This window comes from Nicotiana sylvestris, chromosome 11 (assembly GCF_000393655.2).
Source record: "Nicotiana sylvestris chromosome 11, ASM39365v2, whole genome shotgun sequence".
Taxonomy (NCBI): Eukaryota; Viridiplantae; Streptophyta; class Magnoliopsida; order Solanales; family Solanaceae; genus Nicotiana; species Nicotiana sylvestris.
The window spans coordinates 157,602,079-157,620,926 of NC_091067.1; the positions used below are offsets into that span (position 1 = coordinate 157,602,079).

General features: G+C 33.8%; 1 protein-coding gene across 1 annotated transcript; it reads left to right on the forward strand.

Annotated features, from left to right (window-relative positions):
• The first annotated feature begins 5,308 nt into the window (after window positions 1-5,308).
• On the forward strand, window positions 5,309-12,144 carry LOC104248255 (nucleolar GTP-binding protein 1-like). Its single transcript, XM_009804482.2, has 3 exons — window positions 5,309-5,462; window positions 9,397-11,458; window positions 11,685-12,144. The coding sequence occupies exon 2, from the start codon at window positions 9,407-9,409 to the stop codon at window positions 11,447-11,449; it is 2,043 nt and encodes a 680-aa protein (XP_009802784.1). The 5' UTR covers window positions 5,309-5,462; window positions 9,397-9,406; the 3' UTR covers window positions 11,450-11,458; window positions 11,685-12,144.
• The last annotated feature ends 6,704 nt before the right edge of the window (window positions 12,145-18,848 follow it).

An 18,848-nucleotide genomic window follows, 5' to 3' on the forward strand; every position in this document is an offset into this window, starting at 1 on the left:
GTTTGTACAAGGTTTTTGGACTTGTGTGGGTGTTCGAAGTGGAGCCCTGAGGGCTCGGGTGAGTTTCAGGCATGGGTTGAGGATGAAAAATGCCCCCGTTTTCTGGTGTTTCTGTGAAAGGTTGACAGGTCTCGCAAATGCGAGTAATTGTTCGCAATTGCGGACCTCGCATTTGCGAGGAAACCATCGCATTTGCTATGAAGACAGTGGTGGTCAGTCATCGCATTTGCGATAATTTCTTCGCAATTGCGAACCTTGCAGGGTCCGCATTTGCGACCCCAGGATCGTATTTGCGATCAAAGCAGGAGGAGGGCCAGTTCGCAATTGCGAAGCTTTTGTCGCAATTGCAAGTTCCCATTTGCAAACCTGATATCAGAGGCCTGGACACAACTTTTAATAATGGGACTTAGGCCATTTATTTCATTTTATCTCTACACTTGGGCGATTTGGGAGCTTTCAAAGAGGGGATATCAACAAAGCATTGTGAGGTAAGTTATTTCTACTTAATGTGAGTTTAATACTTGGGTTTTGCGTAGATTAACACACAAAAATTAGTGAAAAATTATGGGATTAGAGCAAAATCTAGGGTTTTGATAAAACTTAGATTTTACCACAAAATTTGTTATGGAATGAAGTAGAAATCATATATTATTGATTCTTAGGTTATAGAGAACAACTTTCTTTGAAAAATTTCGGAATCCGGACACGTGGGCCCAGAGTCGTATTTTAGGAAACTTATGGTTAAGGTTGAAAAATTACTTTAGTAATTAAAATGCGAATTCTTGAGCTTGTGTTGACTAGTTCCTACCTCGTTTAACTAGTTTTGGATCGTTCGGCTCCAAATTGAGGATTTGAGCACGTTCTTGATATTGGAAGTACGCTTTTGAGCGAGGTGAGTCTCCTATATAACCTTGTAAGAGGGAATTATCCTCATAGGTGTAATAGTTGAATAATTTACCACTAAATGCGGGGGCTACGTACACACTAGGTGACGAGAGTCCGTGCGTAGCCGCTATTATGATTAAGTATGGGTAGTCTAGGACCCAAAAACATGCTTTATGTAATATTTTTGTGAATGGTTAATTTGGATTTCTTAAACCATGTTGAATGAAATTAATACGGGAAACATCACTTTCTTGATCTTTTAAAGAGGAGTTGACATTTTTGTGGGTAATTGCTCCCGTGATATATTCTTGTCTGCCTGTTTGTTGTTCTTAATTATATTTGACCGCGTCACATGTATGATTCGCGAGCGGGGTAATAGATGCATCTATGGTTCGTACCGTTCTACCCTCCGGCAGTGCACACTTTACTTTTATGTTGGATCAGGCCGTACGACCTCGACACTACTTGTGTATGCTTCTTGCTCGGTATATTGATGTGGATTGAACTTGTTTATATGCCCTGAAATGTAAATGGATAATTGTGATATTATCTAGGAAAGGACATGTTACTTCTTGCTATAAGTTGTTATTCATTTGTGCTATCCATGCTTAGTATAACGCCTTCTCATATTATTTAACCCTAGTAAGTGTCAAGTCGACCTCTCGTCTCTATTTCTTCGATATTAGACATGATACTTACGAGGTACGTATTGTTTATGTACTCATACTACACTTCTGTACTTAATTGTACAGGATCTGAGGCAGGTACATCTAGTTACCAGGCTAGTGCATACTCTTGATCCGGTCCGATATTCCACGGTGAGCTGCTCCCTTCTTACGCCGTTTAGCAACCCGATGGAGTCTTTCTTTACTTTTGGCTGTCTATTCTATTTCAGACAGTAGGATAGATTTATTCTTTTGTATATTCTACTACATGCCCACATACTTGTGACACCATGTCTTGGCACACACATTAGTAGACTATTTTATATTGGGATTGTATGACTATTGTGGTACGATGTTAATTATCGCTTGTTTTAAATTCAAACTTAGAGATTCTAGTAACTGTTTTGTAAAAAGTAAAACTGGAACTTATTAATATTTCCGCGTTGGCTTGCCTGACAACGGTGTTGGGCGCCATCACGATCTGAGGTAAAATTGGGTCGTGACAAATTGTGTATCATTATTATAATACACCTTCTTAACCATCCTATATCACGTGAATAAACTATACAATTTTTAGGACTATTTTATGTTAACACGAATCCTTGCTGCTTATTCAAATAGTACTTTGAGTTCAAAATTTTAGATATTTGGAATATATTAAACTTTTGGTTATTAAATACTTTAAACTGTGTAAAAATTATAATATTAATTTAAGACTTTAAAATTAACATTTTCACTTTATCTAAATTTCCTTATTTAAATCCCATTAATCTTAAAGTTGAATTGAATTGTAAGATTCTTTTATTATTCAAATTGTCACCATTTTTTTTTTGCGTCAGATTGCCACACATAAGCTATAATTCAAAAGTAAATATACTCATTATATTTCGAAAAATTAAAAGTAATATCGAATTATTAACATAATTTTCTCTTAAAATTTTAAATGACAAAGTCAATTGATTTTACATTGGACAAAATTATCATTTAATTATTATTCTAATATTTCAAATTTTCAAATCAGCTAGCATTTTGAATTTTAACTTTTTCTTATTTGAACTTTATAAAAAATCATAATATTTAGACTTCAAAATCCACTTAATTTACCATTTCTAAGTGTCCTTATTTAAAGCCAGTTAGTATTAAAGTTGAATTGAATTATACGATTCTTTTATTATCAAAACGTTTAAAATTAAGAATTCGAATTTCCACCATTTTTTGTCATATTCGCACGACTTTGAAGATACTAGAAAATAAGCACACAGAAGCTATAACTCAAAAGTAAAATGCTAATTAATCTTCTATTTTTTTCGTCAACTGTAGTTTTTTCTTGGAATTGTAAATAATATTAAAGTTAATTATTTAGCAACAAATTTGTTAAAGTATTTTCTAATGTGTTATTTTTAAAAGGTAGAACTCTTGAAAAAATATCTTAAAACTCCGTGGGTTGAATGTTCATACTGAAACTAAAAAGTAAGTATGGTAATTTATAAAATTGAACTGATACTATTGTAAAATTAGAACAAAGTTTTAAGATGAATCTATTAAATGATAATTGAAGACTTCTATGAGGCAGAGTTTCTTCGAATTGAGTTAGCTACATATGATCAACATTCATTAATTTCAGGAGCTTATATATTTTTTTAATAATTGAAACATAAACTTTAAATTAATTTTTATTTATATTACTCGTTGAGATAAGGTACATCTTTCATAAATGGACAAAATTATAATTTAAGTGACCTTTCTATTATTTAGAACTTTAAAATTAATTAAAATTTTGCATATTAAATCTTTCGTTATTAAACTCGGTGAGCTATCGTAATATTTAGTAATTTAAAATTGACTAATAGTTTACAATATATAAATTACACTGATTAAATACGACATTTGTGCCATACTCATAAAATCAAGATGCCAACGATTTTATACGTGCATTCAATTGATTTCTTATTAACTTGAAATAAGGGGACATAAAATCACATATTAACTTAAAATTGTTTCAATTCAAAACAATTAAATATAAATTTTAAAAATTCTTATTTTTAATTATACAAACTAATTAACCCATGTCCAGTTAAGCACTCAAAAATTAAATAGCAAATTTAATCGAACTAAACAGTACAAACCTAAGTCTATATTGTTAAAGTGTGGAAATTTATACTAATGTTGATTGGTTTTTTATCATTTAAAAGTATATTTCATATTGAATAAAAATATAATTTATGTATTTTTGTATTTATGACTTTAAAACTAATTAAAATTTTGCTTATTAATTTTTTTTATTTGACCGATGTAAGGAGTTAAAATATTTAGGACTTTAAAATAGATTATATATAACAAAATTTAAATGTCTAAAATGTGTATACACACTCAATGGATTCAATAACTTTTCATAGTATCCTATTAAGTTTTCGTATTTTTAGTAATGTTTTTTCTTTTGCCAATGCATATTTCGACAAAGTTACGTAAATCATAATAATTTTTTTTTAAATTTCAGCAACTAAAACTTCTTTATATGGGCAATATTAAAACACGTGAAAGAAGATAAATTGAGAAAACATAATATTCAATTTTTAAATTTATTTTTTTGACAAATCTTTAGTAATAAAAATATAGCTAATTAGTCTTGCTTGTATCTTTTGGAATGAAGTGGAGAAAAGCTTTAAAAAAAATATTTTTCTCAAAAATTCTTAAATCTTCGAGGGTGATGTGTTTTTACTTAAACTAAAATGGAAGCACATAACTTATAAAATTCAACTGATAAAATTATCAAATTGAAATAACATTTATGTGAATATTTCTTTATTGAGTTAGCTATATATGATCAATATTCATCATTTTTAGATGTTTTCACTTTATTTTATAATTTAAATGTAAATTTAAAAACTATATTTTCTTACAAAAAACTACTCATTGAGATTAAAAACACGCGCAACGCGCGTACACTAAATTTAGTAACTATAGAAAAGATTGAAACTTTATTTCTAAATTATTTTGAATTATTTAGGTACTTTAAAATATGACACGAGTACACCAAGCTTTCATGTTTACATAACATCGCATAATACCAGGTTACATGATTTTGTTTTTCTTTTTAAAAAAAAATTCAATATACTCGACAAAGGAGAAAATGGAATAAAAAGGAATTCCAATGATTTCACTAGCATAGGGGTAAAAGTATAAATATGAAATTTTTTAACGGGTTAACGATTTATCAGATAAGAAAATTGAGTAATCAACCGCTAAACCATTAATCCATTAATTAAAAAATCTCAATCCGTTCACCAACCATTACCTCGATAATCCGATACCAATAAGCTAATAAAATCGATTCGGTTTGGTTAACGGTTACGGGTCGGTTTTGAACTACCCTCGTCGACATATACCGGCTGAAGTTGCAATGATGACCTATAGTTTCTTGTATGTGTCAAACCGATAATAAGGGAGCAAGGTATTTCATATTGATGTTGTTGACCTTCTCAGAGGCAGATCCAAAATTTGAATTTTATGGGTTTAATCTTTAAAAAAATCAGTATTAAACATCACTCCAGTATTACGGTACGGTCCTCGGTATTAGGATTTTGAAATTTTGGTATACCAAAATACCGAATTTTTAAAGACTTTTTTTTAAAATTAGACCTCTGTCCCAGCGCCCCAGCCCACTGCCCACTCCAGCGCCCCAGCCCAACTGCCCAAGCCCCAAGCCCACTGTCTATTCAATTAGGGCATTAGCGTTACTGCATTAGGCACCACTAGCAGTCACGAACAGACTCCGATTTAGGGTTTAGCATTAGCATTCCGATAGTTTCACAAATTCCGGGCAAACGAAGACCAAATACAGAAAGAGATCGGCTGCTAATATACCAGCTCTAAGCCATTGTGCCCTTTCGGAGTAGTCAAAATCTTCTTCAGGTACTTCGTTTTGGTTCTGGTTATCATGTTCTTTAAGAACAGTAAGTTGGATATTGTTTTGAGCAGCCATTAAGAAATTTTTTGAGGAATTGTTTGAGAAACGATGACTTCTTGTTTAGGATTTCTTGTTTATTAACAGATTCTTACTTGGTCGAGTCTATAATGTTCATCCAAAGAGGAATGGCACATATTGTTTATGGAAGCATATTGGGCATTGTCTTGAGCGTCTTCCTGGAATCTGTATTTAAGAATTAAGACTAAGTTGATTCGAGTATTAGTGTGAACTTGAATTGAGGGATGCCCTCTCTGTTTTTGTTGTTTTTGTTGCACTGTGTGTGTTTAATTCGGCTGCTTGTTAGAGTCTGCTGGCTGCTGCTACTGTTAATTATGCTACTGCTACTGTTAATTATGCTACTGTTAAGTGTTAAGTCTGCTACTGTTATTCTGTTAATGCTGCTACTATTGCATATATTTTCTGCCATTTTCAGTGAAAAAATTTGCAGCCTGTTAAGAGTGCAAACTTTTAAAATTTGCAGCTTGTTGCCTTGTTCTGCAATTGATTTGCAGCCTGTCTCGTTGTGTATTAAGGCATTAAGCCACAAGAATTTGAGTTGGCTCCAAATGCCAGCAAATGTCTATAAGTCTATTTACTTCTTTCTGAAGATATGGTTGTTCAATTTCATTGTATTTCTTCATTTCTTGGCTGAACAGTTAGACAGGGCATTGAATCATAGGAGAATTGTCACTCGTTAGTGTTGCTTATTTAGCGAATATTAAACCGAAACCGTACCGAACCAAAATAAGAAATACTGAACCGTACCGAAATACTTTGGTACGGTATTTGGTATACACAATTGATAAACCGAATACCGAACCGAAATACCGAATGCCCATCCCTAGTTCAGGCTTCTCATGGTATTTACAAATGTGTGTGTCGCGGAAACATCTAAAGAGGCATCTAAAAGTTATATAAAAAGATTTAAATATTTATAAGAAAATAAACTATATAGTTTAGTTCATTTTTTCTTGTTCAATATCAAACCAAATTCATGTCGATTTCTATAGCTAATTTGTTTCGATTTTCTTGCTTCAGTTTGGTTTTTTAGTTTTTTTTGAACACCCCTAATCATAACTATACTCAACCAAATCAAATAATTTATTCTTTTACCTTTAAAATTTTATTTAATTACCAAATCAAACTTAAAAAACAAGTATAGCAAGTGAATCAAACCAACAACATTTAAAGTTTTTACAAAGTTTTCTAATGTCACCACTAGTCAAGTCCTATTGATGCTGTAATAACTTCTTTTATCAATAAAATTTGGAAAATCTTATAGAGATGTCCTAAATAAGTCATAATTTACCAACCTATAGTTGTTAATCATAGACTTACCAAAACTAGTCAAATACATATAAAAATTAAAAAACCAAATAAATAGGGTTCTTTCTCTCCAAGAATCACACGCAAAGATTTCCTTTCATATTTTAAAGCGTGATTAGCAACATTAGATGCAAGAAGGAAATGAAATTTCATGGATGATGTAGCAAACAAGTTGAAAAAAAATAAAAAAAAATTATATACAAGATTCATCTAAGCAAAAAGGACCTTTTTCGATGGGTATGATTTAAGTTCCTTGAAAATATATAGACGAGTCAATATACAAAATTTGAGGAAGATTGGAGGTGATTTGGACTGATTTGGTATCAAAATTCTTAGTTAAAATCAAGTTCCAAAAATTCTTCTGTGACACATGTATCAAACATGTATCACGCATGTATCACACACATGTATACATGGATATATATGTGCTACACATTTGATATACATATGTAATACACAAATGATATACAATGTGATACATATATTTTTTTTCCATGTTCATCTTCTAATTTGAATTTTCAATTCAAACCACCTCAAAACTCCACCAAATTACCCAAATTGAGATTCAAACTCCTTAAGATGTACCCAGTCTATTCTAATAACACCCACCCAAAGAAAGCAAAAATTTGACCTCTCTTTTTTGCTACAAATAGCTAATTGACTAATATTGATAATATTTGATTAGCATTAGTAAAATTTATTAAATTGACCAGTTTTCCTAATAATATAAGTTACTTATAAATGGACATAATTGGTAGTTTCCCGTCAAATTTTTACACTACTTGAAGGAGTTGGGCCATAATCTGGTTTTAGAATGGGCCGACAGTTTGCATCTTGTTCAAGTCCATATGTATAGTACACTGCTGCTCAACGTAAACTCTTTCCAAGCCTAGCAATATTCAGACTTCTTCCTCCATAGTGTCCCTCTTCGCCGCCTTCTATTCTCGAAATTTCTTCACTCTGCATCTCAAATTTGAGCTGTATTATTGTGTTGTTTTATCTATTCAATTAGGTTAAGGTTATGTTTTTTTCTTATTCATTTGCTTTTGCTGATGCTGAAGAGTTGAGTGCATATTTAGTTATATTCGTATTCTGAAATTTTGTTAAAAATTTCGGCGAGTGGTTTATTTGGGTATCTGTAAGTGGGTAGGTTTGTCACTTTCTATTTCAGTACATGAATTTAGATGAAATTGGTGCTTAAGATATAATTTGAGTTGATTGATTTGCTCTTTATTTTTGTGGAACTGAAAGTGAAAATAAAAGTTACAACCTTTATGCTTCAAACATTTAGATTTTGAATCTTGTGCAGCATATTGTTTACACTTTTGATGGAAATTTTCTTTTATTGATTTTCTTTTTCTGAATTCCAAAAATTATTGTATTGCATTGGGAAAACCTTGTTAAGCTTCAGTGGCTTTGTTATTGGGTATGATGTTATTGGGTATGAACCAGATCATCTTTCACATGTTTCTTTGTGAGATTTCAATTGTTTAGTCGTTTAATTTTGAACTTGAGAAGTGTTAGGTTTCATTTTAATGTCATGAACTTGCTACAATCCGGTATATTCAAGATTTCTTTTTCCTCTTTAGGGTGATTCGATGTATGAAGAACCTCTAAGGGGTCGTTTGGTAGGAAGTATTAGAAAAAATAATGCAAGCATTAGCTCTGTGCATTACTAATACCTTGTTTGTTATATTTTTTCAACCTTTGTATAACTAATACTTGTATTAGTTATACATTATACTTGGTATTATGCTATGTATAAGCAATGCATAAGAAACCATGACATTAGTAATGCAAGGGTTTTTAATGCTTGCATAAACATGGGGAAAGACCTAATTGCTCCCCTCAAATCCCTAATAAAAGCCTTTCCCCATATTATTAGCAAACAGATTTCCTTAATACGCTTTGGCCATGGAAAAGCACAGTTAATTTTTATCTATAAAGTTAATTTTTATAGCTAAAGTTAAAAATTATGGAGGGTACTTTTGTAAACACCCAATTTTAAAAAAATTATGCAATGCTTTAATACACCAAACCAAACAGTGGATAAAAAATAATCTCAGCATAACTAATGCCAACATTACTAGTACCAACATTACTAATACACTCTATTTAGCACTATTGTTATACCTCCTACCAAACGACCCCTAAATGTAGTTACATGATTATAATTTGCAATGAATTTATCTAAAATCAGATGAGGTGACTGGTACGTCTATCTGGGCAGATTTTAAGATAGTCTCTACATGCTGTAAAAGGTTTCTATTTTCAGCTGTAATGCATGACATACTAGCATATTAAAGGCATAGACTGAAAAAACCGAATGGAATAGTCTAGTGGTAAATTTTGAATTTGAGGCCAAAGAATTTCTCTCCAGTAATTGTGTGTATTTTCATAGTTTTAGGATTTGAAGGACCAAGTAATAAGCTTTTCAATGGAAGATACTTTTGCAATTTTGAATTGCTGATTGATTGGTTTGAGAGAGATCAGTTGGTTGGTGGTTTTTTTGTGTGCATCTGCTCATGCTGTTTTTTGTTTTATTTGATCCAGATTATAAAAAATGGTGCAGTACAACTTTAAGAAGATTACGGTGGTTCCCAATGGGAAGGACTTTGTCGATATCATTCTGTCTCGCACACAGCGTCAAACTCCTACTGTTGTCCACAAAGGATATGCTATCTCTCGTATACGTCAATTTTACATGCGCAAAGTGAAGTATACACAGCAGAATTTCTATGACAAACTCTCCACCATTATTGATGAGTTCCCCAGGCTTGACGATATCCATCCTTTCTATGGGGACCTTCTTCATGTGCTCTACAACAAAGATCACTACAAGCTTGCCCTTGGCCAAATTAATACTGCTAGAAATTTGATTTCAAAAATTGCTAAAGATTATGTGAAATTGTTGAAGTATGGCGACTCACTCTATCGCTGCAAATCCCTGAAGGTTTCTGCTCTTGGACGTATGTGCACTGTTATAAAGCGCATTGGCCCAAGTTTAGCTTATTTAGAACAGATTAGGCAGCACATGGCAAGACTTCCCTCAATTGATCCCAATACTAGGACAATCTTGATTTGTGGGTATCCAAATGTTGGCAAGAGCTCATTCATCAACAAAATTACAAGAGCAGATGTGGATGTGCAGCCTTATGCTTTCACTACAAAGTCCTTGTTTGTCGGTCATACTGACTACAAATATCTGAGGTATCAAGTGATCGACACTCCTGGTATTCTGGATAGGCCATTTGAGGATCGTAATATCATTGAGATGTGTAGTATTACAGCTCTAGCACATCTGAGGGCTGCTGTGTTGTTTTTCCTTGATATTTCTGGGTCTTGTGGCTATAGCATTGCGCAGCAGGCTGCTCTTTTCCACAGCATCAAATCACTCTTTATGAATAAACCCTTGATGATCGTGTGCAACAAAACGGACTTGCAGCCGTTAGAAGGGATTTCTGAGGTAGACAAGAAGTTAGTCGCAGAGATGAAAGATGAAGCCATGAAGACAGTGATGGGTCAAGGTGGCGAGGCAACAGATGAAGCAGGTGTGTTGTTAACTATGAGCACGTTGACTGAAGATGGCGTGATTTCGGTGAAGAATGCAGCTTGTGAGAGGTTACTGAATCAGAGGGTGGAATTGAAAATGAAGTCGAAAAAGTTGAATGACTGCTTGAACCGCTTCCATGTTGCTATGCCAAAACCACGTGACCAGAAAGAGAGGCCAGCATGCATACCTCAGGCAGTGTTGGAAGCCAGAGCTAAGGAGGCTGAGGCAGATGCTGAGAAACAGAAAAGGAAACTTGAGAGAGATCTGGAGAATGAGAACGGGGGTGCAGGTGTTTACTCTGCCAGCTTGAGGAAGCACTATCTATTAGCAAAAGAAGAGTGGAAGGAAGATGTAATGCCAGAAATTTTAGATGGGCACAATGTCTACGACTTTATTGACCCTGATATCTTACAAAGGCTTGAAGAATTGGAGAGAGAAGAAGGTCTTCGTCAGGATGAAGAAGGAGATGATGATTTTGAGATGGACGGCGTTGAGCTGACCCCTGAAGAACAAGCAGCATTAGCTGAAATTCGGAAACAGAAGAGTTTGCTCATTCAACAGCATAGAATTAAGAAAAGCACCGCAGAGAGCCGACCCACTGTACCAAGAAAGTTTGACAAAGACAAGGAGTTCACTTCAAAAAGAATGGGAAGGCAGTTATCTGCTTTGGGGCTGGATCCAACTCTAGCAATCAATCGAGCCCGTAGTAGATCAAGGGGTCGTAAGCGAGAGAGATCAGTTGAACGTGGAGATGACATTGGTAAGGATGCAATGGATGTCGACAAGATTACTCCCAACAAGAAGCAAAGATTGAGGTCACTTTCCATTACGGCAAGATCAAGGTCAAGGTCACGACCTCCAGATGAATTTGTTCCAGGGGAGGGCTTAAAGGACAAAGCCCAAAAGAAGATGGCTATAAAGATGGCTAAGGGTTCTTCTAAGAAGAGGAATAAGGATGCTCGGCGGGGAGAGGCTGATAGAGTTATTCCTACTCTGAAACCAAAACATCTCTTCTCAGGAAAGCGATCAACTGGGAAAACTGACCGGCGCTAGTAAACCAAGGTATATCTTGCTACCATTTGATGCTCCTTTGACATTTTACAGGCTCCAGAATATGTTTTCTCCATCTGCTCTTGCCTTCTCAATAGTTATTTTCTTGTCTTCATAGCTATTTGTGTACTTTGAGTTTTCAGAACGTTCGATGATGTGTTACTTGGTTCCTTTTTAATACTTGGAAAATCAGTAATTGATGCGTGCAAGAGTTCAATTATTACCTTTTGTTTTCCAGATGGCATTTTATCTTGGAATTTGCTGATGGTACCTGTCAAGATGCTTGTGTTGCAATATCTTGGGTGGCGGACAGAAAGGCTAAAAGAAAACTCAGCTTGTGAGGAAGATGTCAAGAATTCAATCTATTGAAATGGCAAGACCAAGACTACAGATTAAGTATTTAAGTTTGTGCTTAAGATGCAGCTGAACTTGCTGCCTCTATTATGCATTTTTGGAACTTAGATACCTGTTGTAAGATTGTGTTTATCCCGATGTTAAATTTTGTCTCAGATTTTTTTGATTTTCTTTAGTACAGCCTTTCCTCTCTTTTTTGCATCAACTTTCTGTTTACACGCCCTAAAAGGCGTATTCAGAAAATGTATTCATCTGCCAATCTCCTTGGGATGTTTTTTTTTTGGGAAATGCACTGTATGGCATGAGAGCATACTACAGGAATAAAAAAGCATTGCTGAAGTCAACCCCATATCTCTTTTATGGTCTAAGATGTGAGATCAGTAGGAACGTGATATGCAAACAATTGGGTGCAATTATATTCATGTGTTTTTTAATGGTTTAAAATTCTGTCTCTAGTGTATCTGTAGCGCGTGAAGATGCAAAATTTAATTAAAAAAAAAACAGAGCAAGTTGGACACCACTTAAAGTGGTAAAATTTATTACTCCTATAAGTTAACGATAAATACTTGCAAGAGAAGAAAAGAAACATAGATTACAGTGAATCAATGATCATATGGACCAAACATATATAAAGAATCAAATTACATACAGATTTCTTGCTTGTATCTCGAATCAATTTTTACAACTACCAAGAATTGAAAAAAGAAGTTAGATTAGACATAAAAAAGAAGAGCACTACAAAGGCCAAATATGGGCTACTATATATATCATCATACTTTCCACCTCTCTGCTCAAATCCAGCTTTGAAACATTCGGCGTGTAAAGCTCTATGTTTTTAGAATTCTCCAGTGCATGTTGCACTATCCTCTACGCCAATGTATTAGGTACATCCGATTCCCACGACCACGAGTCCACTCCATTGTTCACAACAAGTTGTAACTCAAAATCATGAACATTATCGAACAATCCATCTGTTCCCATCACGATTATATCTGCTGCTTTCATGACCGGAAAACTAATCTTCTTTGCAACACTTGGATCATTAGAATGTTTGCTATTCCCCAACGCCATCAGCAACTGCACATATAAAAAAAATTAATTAGTACCCAAAGTACTGTCAACTTCGGTCCTCCTCCTTCTGTCTTCTTCTTACTCGCTTTGAAAACAAAAGTAACAGTGAATTCATATGATGTCTGTGAGCAGGTTTTAAGGTGGGGCACTCCTTTTTTTGATATTACTTTGGGTTTCTTCTTCTTCTTAACTGCAAAACGAGTTTGTTAAACTTGTTGTTATTTTGATAAATTGATGACTGATGTTTGTTCTTTATGATATTTGGAGGTTATATTTCAAATTTGAGATTATTTGAAGTAGATTTAGGCGTTGAATCGTATATTGAATTGTTGAAATTCGATGAACAAATTTCTGTTTTTTGGCACCTTGCACTTCAGACATTTTTGGCCTTAAGTGAAATATTGGTTGCACTTCAGACCTATTTGGCCTTAATTACATCTTAAGTGTAATCTTTTTACTTCAGACCTATTTGACCTTAAATGCATGAAAACATTTGTTGCACTTTAAAACTATTTGGCTTTAAGTGCATCTTAAGTGTAATTTTTTTACTTTAAACTTAATTGGCCTTAAGTGCATTGCACTTCAGGCTTTTTTTCCCCTTAAAATTCAGACCCAATAAGTCTGAAGTTGATCCTAAAGTGGAAAGACTTGTAAATTTTTGTGCAAACAAGCTATTAGCTCAATAGTGACCCTAAAACTGAGTATAGTTGTAAATGCCCTCTATAATAATTGGGCTGGCACATATTGTTGCACAAAATGAGAAAACTACCATGTAAAACCCCTCAAAATTTTAATAGCCCATATTTTTTCCCATGGACCCGAAATGTCCCTCCGGCCCAAACATATTACATCTAATAGCCCATAAATAATCCATAATACACTGACCCACCCACACCTTTTAACTCACGTTTTTTTTTTCTTATTGCACTCGGTTCTCTCGAAACACCGGCTTCTTCTCAAACAAAGCTTTTTCATTTTTATTCTTGCTCTCAATGTAAGTCAAAGTTTTAGTAGATTTTTGAATTTTTATTCATAATCGAATCTATAATGGAGGAAAAGAAGTCTTTGAAGAAATATAGGAAGTTGATGGCATCTCCATATTCTATGAAATTAGCAGGTAAATTAGTAAAATATAACCCTAGTTTTATTAGGAATGATGATGACGAGTTTGAAGATTTACCAGAATTTGGGTGCGATTTGGGGCATGCAACCTCTAAATCTGTTGAAGGAATGTAAAATACCCATATTTAAGGGATGCAAAATACCCCTTTTGATAGAATGACTCGTTCACACGGGACTCCCAGTGATAGAGTAACGAGGTCACAAACTGCTCAACGTGTAGTTGTTGAAAAAGGCACAAGTTCAAAAAGAAAAATTAAAATGGTGGGAAGGATGTTGTGAAGGATAAGAGTAAAAGTTCTAAAAGGAAGGCTAAAAGGGATGGGGATGATGTTCCATCAAAAAAGAGAAAAGTTCATTTTGATCAAAAATGTTCTAGCTCATCTGATTTGAAGGTAATTTCTAATGGTATAACTCTGACTTGTGTGCGCTTAGTTTATTTTAGTATATAAAAAATTTATCCGAAATAGTAGTTATGTTCCAGATTTGTATAAAAAATATATCATTCTTTTTCCATATTGGATATAATTTGTATCAAGTCAATAAGTAATGTGCAATTTGTATATAAAGTATATCATCTATCCACATAGTGTATTAGTAATGTTTAAAGTGCATATTTGTGATTATTATGAAGTTGTATTATCTGCAGCTTTGTTATTACTATGTTCCTTTGGGTGATCATTATAGTTCTCGTATATGTGTGTATACAAACTGCATTATAACGAAACATTTGAAAGATACTTTGGATGATCAACAGATTGAGATGTTTAGAAAAATATGTTTTGGTTATTTTTTGGACTTGCCCGGTTCTTTTATATCCATTCACTATTACTTAGGGAATTGGTATCACCTAAAGATGATGAGTTGTGGATTAAAGTGAATAGCACCAAGTTGCGCTTTGGACTTACAGAGTTTTGTATTATTACAGGTTTAAAGTGTAATGTTGATCTTGATAAGGATTATGAATATGTCCAGTCGAGTCGGTTGATGAAATTATACTTTCCAAACATGTCGAAAGTGTCTAAGAAATTGTTAACTGACTGTTTCTTAAAAAATATATAAAAATCTGATGAGGACGCATTAAATATTGCATTATTGTACTTCATAAGTGGTTTCCTATTTTTTTTATTATGAATGATGATTCCATAACAAAGATTGATTTTATGTTGGTTCAATTTGGTTATTTTGAGACTTTCCATTGGGGAAAATTGGTTTTCAATGCTATGTTGGATTCAATGAAGGATAGAGTTCATAGTAGGAGAGAGATGTACCGATATGAAAGGATAATTCAATTTAGCACTCCACTATTGGTTTTATGAATACTGCCCCTATACTCGCAAAAACCTCGCTTACCGGATTGGAGATCTTGTGCCATGTATACTAAACTTAAATGTAAAGAGGAAGGTGACATTTAAGAGGTTGAGGAAAGAATTTTTCTTTTAAATCAGGAGCAGGTAAAAAATATTTTGGTGTAGTTTACAACATTTTGTAGCAACACATATGAATCTACTTCTGATACATAAATTATATATTTCTGATACATATTTTATACCTTTAATATACATAATATCAATTAACTGTATGATGTGTAGTTTCTACAAGTAATATATTGGTTGTCTTTTATTTTTTTTAAAATTTCATGATTGCTATTTTTTTTTGATTTGTAGTTGGTGTTTGATAATATTGCCCCAACAAATATTGAACAAATAAGTCTTGAATTGCATGATTTTGTCCCGATGTATGAAGATAGAAATGAGATGTATAACGAATTTGGAGTCGTGGCTGAAGTTAATCCAAGAGATGATGTTGATGATTTCAACACTCGACCTAAAAAAATGCTAAGAAGCACCCCAAAAATAAGCTGGAATCACAACCTATCAACAATGAGAATCCGGATCCACAACCCAGTAGTTTGAGTTCAAGCGAGAATGAGCTGAAACTTCTGAGGAGTGAAATCAATACGATACAGTTCTATTTTGGCTTTGAGCAGTTCTAACAACTTAATTGATATTCGGTTTCACTTTTTCTTTTATAGGTAAACAACAAAGTTTCGTCTTTGGAGCAGTTAATGATTTTCTCATTTGAAAAGGTTTTTAAAGCTCTAGGTGAACACGGTGCTTCAATGATATTCTCATGACTATGCTTATTTATTATTTTTACCTGTTACTATAAATTTTACAACTTTTTGTATATTTTTCCTGAACATGGTAATAGAAAAGATGACGATCATCATGATAGTCATGACCATCATGATACTGGTGATATTAATAATGATTATTTTGGCGATAAGGAAGTTACAACAACAACCCAGCATAATCCCACTAGTGGGGTCTGGGGAGGGTAGTGTGTTCGCAGACCATACCCCTACGCTAGGATAGAAAGGCTGTTTCAAATAGATCCTCGACATCCTTCCCTCCAAGAATTCCCCACCTTCCTCTTGGGGTGACTCGAACTCACAACCTCTTGGTTGAAAGTGGGGGTGCTTACCATCAGAGCAACCCACCTTGGCGATAAGGAAGTTGCAAAGAATAATTTTGGTAGTAATGAAGTTATGGAGAAAAATATTAGCAGTGAGGGAGTTATAAAGAAAAATGTTGGTACTGAGGTAAGTCTAGAGCAAACTGTTGATATTATGAAAGCTGATAAAAGTAGTAAAGGAGTTGGTGACGATGAATCCTGAAATCACTGCAATCACCCGGAAGTTTTGTGACAAAAATGATGTAGATGGTGATAGTGTAGTTACTATTGCAGAAGTTAAGAAAAATACTCCTAATATGGAGGGTTTGGATGTTTGGTGGAGGATTCTGTACAAGTTGTTGGTAAAAATAGTTCTGAGGAAGTTGGTGAGGACAATGGTTGGACTAGTGATATTGAGGCTCAAATAACTGCAATCACCCAAAAGTATTTCAATCAAAATATTGTACATGGTGATTGTTTAGGAGTGGAGAAAAATGTTGCTACTATGCAGGAATATCATATAGTTGTTGTTGATCATGACACACCTAAAATGATCCCTAGAGAAAGGAAACTAGCAGGGATCATGAAGTTACCATTCAGGAACACATTTGACTCTGGTGGTGCCATCCAAGTTGCTTAAAATAAGCCAACTAAGTCAAAGAATCCCATCTTGACAAATAAGCCAAATAAGTCCATCTTCACTATAAAGTATCCTTTTCAGGGAAATGTTGACAATCCTGTTAATTTCAGAATATTGTGTAAGTGAACACTTTCAACAATAGAGGCTTAAGGACTAATGCACCGTAAGTTTTATGTTTTAGTCTTTTCTTTTTCTTTTCTTCCTTGTTTTTTTCGTGTTTCATGTTATGAACCATATCTTTTTATCGTGATTCATCAGGGACGATGTTTATACAGAGATTAGCAATAAGCTGAATAAAATATTTGCATTTGGAATTGATGATATTGGAGAAAAAAATGATTCTTCACATTTGCATATTCAGGCCTACCCCTGTGTGATTCAGTAAGTCAACGCTATAATGGTTCTTCATATTTTCAGCATATTAATGTTAATTTGTTAGCATAAATTCCATTTCTTTTCTTTTATCCATGTTGTAACTACATATAGATTATATTTGTAATAAAATGAGAAATGGGACTCGGTAAGCCTTGGATAGTAGGCAGAAGAAAGGACTAGAACAATAATGACAATAGAAAACATAGTATCAACTTGGAAGAGTATCTTTTATGTATATTTGCAGTATCTTCTGTAAAATGTATAATCGGTTTATACATAACATATACATTTTAGTTTTCTCATAGTGTAATTTTCTGACTATGTGTGGTTATTCTTCATATTTCAGCATATTGCTGTTATTTTTTGCTATTTGAGAAAGAAAGGGAAGTACAATGTTGATGTTCCGGTAAGATTCACAACTACCCACTGTTGGTTTAACTGCTTGATTTCGAATTTGTACAAGGAGTTTTTAGAGAAAAACAGAGATATGAATTTGATTACTGAAACAAATCCAATTGCTGAGTATATAAATGGGTATTTTTTAAGATGTAATGTTCGTTGGTGTACTGTTGATGTAGTCCTTTTTCCTATAAATCGGTTTGATAAGTGGCACTGGATATTGGCGAGACTGTCATTCAAAGATCTACGCATTTATGTATACAATTCCATGAGTGACGCACGACAGAATAGTGCAGTTCGGAGATCAATTAAGCCATACTCAGTGTTGCTCCCATATTTCCTTCATTGTATTAGTTTTTGGGACACAAAGGAGGACCCTATGGGAATCCCTGCCATCGATCATTTTGATATTCATGTCATTGATGGGTTGCCAACATAAGATAACACGTAAATTATTATTGAATATTTTTGATTCTTATTTATTTTTGTGCATGAATTCTTATTTGGATATTTTACTAACTTATTCAACGTTTATGTGCGACCTTGTATGTAGTGGCTGCGGTGTTTATGTTGCTGCATTTGCTGATTATATCATTCAAGGCAGCAGTATTCCTAAAGCTATTGATATTGATGGGATACAGAACCGATATGGTATATTGTTGTTACACCTCCTTTTTTTCCGAGAGGATAGGGAGTTTTTCCAATTAAAGTGACATTATTCGAAATGGGATTACTATTTATTTCAAAGTTGCCACTTGGAATAATTTATGGTGTCCCAAGTCACCAGTTTATTTTAAAATCCCAAATCGAGAAAATTGACTCTTATTTATGGTCTGCGAACACAGAAGACCGGATAAGGAATTCTGTTAACCCGGGAGAAAGTGTGAGACACTCCCGAGTTCCGTGATTTTAGCACGTTCGCTCAACTATTAATAATTGGCCAAATTATCTGATTTATTACATGTTTAAAACCTATTGTGTATTTTT

Excerpts from the sequence above, each read along its gene's own strand:
- LOC104248255 (XM_009804482.2), top strand. The coding sequence starts at position 9,407 with ATGGTGCAGTACAACTTTAAGAAGATTACGGTGGTTCCCAATGGGAAG.